Source organism: Mytilus trossulus, chromosome 12 (genome assembly GCF_036588685.1).
Source record: "Mytilus trossulus isolate FHL-02 chromosome 12, PNRI_Mtr1.1.1.hap1, whole genome shotgun sequence".
In the NCBI taxonomy this organism is placed as follows: Eukaryota; Metazoa; Mollusca; class Bivalvia; order Mytilida; family Mytilidae; genus Mytilus; species Mytilus trossulus.
Window position 1 is genome coordinate 9,712,478 of NC_086384.1, and position 4,761 is coordinate 9,717,238.

Below are 4,761 nucleotides of genomic sequence, written 5' to 3' on the forward strand. Positions count from 1 at the left end.
GTTAATCAATTGATTGAGTTCTACGTCATTGGCTTTTATTCTAGGTTTTAAAAATTCTTTATCAATTTAATCTAGATTATCACTCCGGATGTATGAAATTATTAAATCTTAGTTTGACAACAAGGAACCAAAAGAATTTAAAAACTGATGCATGTGATATGTAGTGATTAAATTCATGGTTTTGAGATCAACAAATAGAATACAATACTACTTGTGAGTGGAAAGACACTTCAACATTTGGAATAAATTAGCGCTTCATGAACAAAAAGATGTTTATTAATATATTTTGAAGGAATGGAAGACGATAGTATATACATATTTATTTCTGTATAAAAATATAGTGACATTTAAAATGCTGGTTTTATTTGTTGTTTATTAGTCAATAGTATGTTTAAGTATTTTATATAGTGCTTTGTCGCCGTGTAGATTCTCGTTCCTCGAAGTGGACTTCTAACTCTTCAATGACAGGCTTTAATACGAATGAAATATCTTCTGAAAAAAGAAAAGGCTGGAATTTAAAGACTGCATATGAAAAGAAAACAGATTTTACAATTAATTGTATATTCATATTTGCAATATAGTGTGACAAAAAAGAACATTAGAATAATAAAGTATATGACGATGTGACAAAAACTGCCCTTGACAATTTTACGGAAGGTAACTGCAGCGTAGTGTTTATTATATTTATATAAAATATTGTTTTGTCATGACGTTTTATGTTTGGTTTCCACTCATAAACTTAAACACACATCAGTATATTCGGCTCTTGTCTCATCATGAAACCTTTTTTCTACCTATAGATAAGTAATGTTATATTAAAATAATTTTTAAAAAGAGTTATAAAAATATTATTGATTATTAATAATAACTTATCTTATTTACCTCTCTTTTTATAGCAGCTAGTCTTACTTTCACATCTGTTCAACATTTGAGCTATAAATGAATGTCCATTTTCCTCAGCATACAATACAGCTGTCCATCCATATATATCATGTTTTCCTGTTTTACATCCTTTGTCGATAAGAAACTGTACAAACTCTTCACGTTTTTTCCTAGTGTTCGGTACATCAGGAGCTTTGCATGTTTCTATCAATGGAGTAGCACCAAGATAGTTTATACAATCAACATCTTTTCCTGCAAATATGAGCTTCTTTGCCATGGAAAATTTATTTTTACGAATTGCTTCGAAAACTAAATGATCACTGTTATGCTCAAAAGGTTTTATAATGGCTGATCCCATTTTCTAGTCAAAATATTATAAAGAAAGTCAAAAGAATCAAACGATTGGTTATTTGGTGATATTAGCTATCGGTTTCTTGTTCGAGAGAAAATGTTTTCTAAAATGATGCTGCCGTTGCCTTTATATGATATACCTGTTAATAGATGACGCCAAACAATCACCCATATTTAGAGATCTGCTCGAATACACTTTAAAGGTCTTGTTTACGACAAAATCAAGAATATACTTTAATAAGTAAAACTTTTAAACGATATTTGATTAACACTTGTATATTTAAAATACTCCACTCCTCAGTCTTCAATCTATGGTTATTTATAAAAGTTTTGTCCAGTAGAATTGTCAAATCATTATACTTATCAAAAAGATTCGCAAATGTTTCTTCAATAATACCAAAACATATACTGTAAAGTAAGTTTTAAAAGACACTATATATAGACACTATATGTTTATGTGTTACATATTTGTTATTCGTTCATTTGTTTTACATAAATAAGGCCCGTTTGTTTTCTCGTTTGAATTGTTTTACATTGTCTTATCGGGGCCTTTTATAGCTGACTCTTCGATATGGGCTTTGCTCATTGTTGAAGGCCGTACGGTGACCTATAGTTGTTAATATATGTGTCATTTTGGTCTTTTGTGGATAGTTGTCTCATTGGCAATCATACCATATCTTCTTTTTCATAGCTTGACAAAAAAAAAAATTAAACGAGAAAACAAAATTCTTGATTCATTATAAACCAATGAACACACACCAGTATTGCAGACAGCAACCAAGGACTATTTCTGAACTGCAGGCTTTTATTTGGAAAATGCATCGTATTCAAATCAATACACCGATTTTACATATCAATATACAATACAAATTTAAGAATATTATTGAAGGAAATTACACAACACGACATACAGAGCAGCTATCAAAGCAAAATAACAACAAACAAACACATACAACGAGAAAACACACAAAAAAGAGAAAAAAATTCAAAACGCAAGACTTAACATTAAACATTCAATTTTTGTGTTGACGATGCATGTTTATTATATACCTCTTATTATGTAAGTGTACCAGGTGAAACGAAGTTTCTAATGAATCGAAACGTTAGAATTATTAATGGAATATAAAATAGAGGCAAGTACAGTTCTGAAATACAGAAATTTAGCGAAACTAAATCAAATTTTTAAGACAATTTAAACAATAGCTTAATTTGAAAATTTTTAGAACAATAAATACCTTGTACAGATGGATATGGCTCATAATGTATTATCTGGTCTGGCATATTTCTTATATACAAACACAGTATATATAATCATTATACTTTGTTAAACTAGCCAGCACCTGATAAAACAGCTATTTAGAAATATATTTCGTCCAACAGTCATAAGGTAGCAAATACTATACATTAATTAAAAATGCATGCTAGGAGATTAAAGGTGGGTCACTTAACCTTATAGTGAAAAACGTGTTCAACATAGTAATATAATGTAAATATTAATATAAGTAGACATAAATGAAGAAGAACTTTTGGAATAACTTTAAATAATCGACACAAATAAACTTGCCCACATGAATATTCATTTTAATTGTTGGTATCCAAGTGCAGATTAAAACTATTAATAGTAAACTCATCATAGATACCACGATTAAATTTTATATTTACGTCGGACGAGCGTTTCGTCACATGATCAAATTACAATTTTAGTGTGTTCGGAACGAATCTTGAAGTGGAAAATGGACCTGGCAATGTCAACAAGCATTATATTAAGCTGTGGAAACGTGGTACTAGTGATTTGTTATAAAACAAGTTTTAGCATGTGTTTTTTTTTAATTTCTATAACCAAGTTTTCTAATTTTCAGTCGAGTTTCAGATCAATCTGGACAGTTTAAGAGTAATCATATTTGGTAGTATTAATTATGGAACATCTTACACATGAGTTTGAATTACGAAGTTATAAATAGGTGCAGCTGAACGCATTTCCGTTAAAAATGTGAAAACCCCATACAGTGTATTCATTTATAAAAGGCCCTTATAGTAAAAATGTGAATGAATGCAACCGTGAAAAATCTAGTGTATAAAAATACCGGTATAATTTACCAAACATTTGATATGGGAGACATGAACCATTGATACCTTAAATTCCTGACAGGAAAAGAAAGAAAGAATGAACTTTTAGACATGTTTGTTAGCGATATAAACTCCCCTAGCTTTGGACAGTTGTGTTACAAAACAACATAAACACAAATATAAAAGTTAGTTTAAAGGGTCTTAGGACAACAATATGCAAGACAAAACTATTGTTGCACTTTAGTGTTTCTGTTGTTTCGTTGTTTTGCTCTTATAGTTGATGTGTTTACCTCAGTTTTAGTTTGTAACTCGGATTTGTTTTCTCTCAATCGATTTATGACTTTCGAACAGCGGTATACCGCTGTATACAACTGTTGCCTTTATTCATAGATATCCGGATGTCTTGACACAGAGTCTTTAACATACGATTAGAGAGAGACAAATGATACGTTAATCATAAATAGAAGGGAAACACTGTAAATGCAATGACAAAATCAATTAAACGGTCAATAGACAACAATGGTGTCTGTTCACATAACAATTTTTGAACATGTGTTGTAAAACATCTGTCGAAGGTTAATTGCTTATTAGTTTTTACGAATAACTAAAAATAACTACGGAACTCTTTTACAGAAAAAGTGATAATGATATAATTGGAATCTTGAGTACCTATTTATATAGTATTTTCCTAACTTAGATATAACCTCGACTTTTCTTCATTAAGAAATTTATTAATAACACACAATAACAATATGATTGTTTTTACATAAGGTACATTGTCTATTTGTTTTAGAGGCCTTCAAAGAAATAAATATCTAATAATACGTTTCAAACAACAGTCTGTAGCTAAAATTAAATACGTCAATATATTTTTTAAACCATTTTCTTTTAAATATCTAACACAGCGAATATCTTATATCAAGTATTTAGAAACAGAAGCAACAGATACCAAGGAAACATTTAAAACACATATAGACACTGACAACAAAATAGCAAAAGAAATCAAAAAGTTGAAAATACTATCAACACCTTAACTCTAGATAGAGAGGAAAGTACTGAGCAACACAAATCCCACCAAATAGGTTGATATATCTATATTATTAACATAATAATATAGAAGTATGTATATATTAATCATAAAAAGTAGAAAGAGATTTTAAATAAAAAAACTACTTTTTAATTATACACTAGAGATATTAAACATCAATCGCATTGTATTCTCAAACATAAGTATGTCATAGTTATAATATATAGTTATTTAAATATATCAATATTAAACAACTTCGAATACAAAAATAAATGTGCGTGCAATACAATATTTTCAAGATGCGTTGTGCTTTTTGGTGAAACAGCCGTAGTCTGTCGACTGTCGACTGTCTTACAACGTTTCGTCTCCGAGGGTATCACAAGCCAAGTAGTCACCACTTCGGTGTAGAAATGCATATCAATTAAATGGTATTT

General features: G+C 29.6%; 1 protein-coding gene across 1 annotated transcript; it reads right to left on the reverse strand.

The window, feature by feature from the left end:
• Positions 1-389: 389 nt before the first annotated feature.
• Positions 390-1,313, reverse strand: LOC134692994 (uncharacterized). The gene is made up of 2 exons (XM_063553662.1): positions 883-1,313; positions 390-492 (listed from the first exon to the last, which is right to left on the reverse strand). The coding sequence occupies exons 1-2, from the start codon at positions 1,238-1,240 to the stop codon at positions 401-403; spliced, it is 450 nt and encodes a 149-aa protein (XP_063409732.1). The 5' UTR covers positions 1,241-1,313; the 3' UTR covers positions 390-400.
• Between the last annotated feature and the right edge of the window lie 3,448 nt (positions 1,314-4,761).

Coding starts and splice junctions, on each gene's coding strand:
- LOC134692994 (XM_063553662.1), bottom strand. CDS start 1,240: ATGGGATCAGCCATTATAAAACCTTTTGAGCATAACAGTGATCATTTA. Junction 493..882: donor TAGCTGCTATAAAAAGAGAG/GTAAATAAGATA, acceptor TTCTTTTTTCAG/AAGATATTTCATTCGTATTA.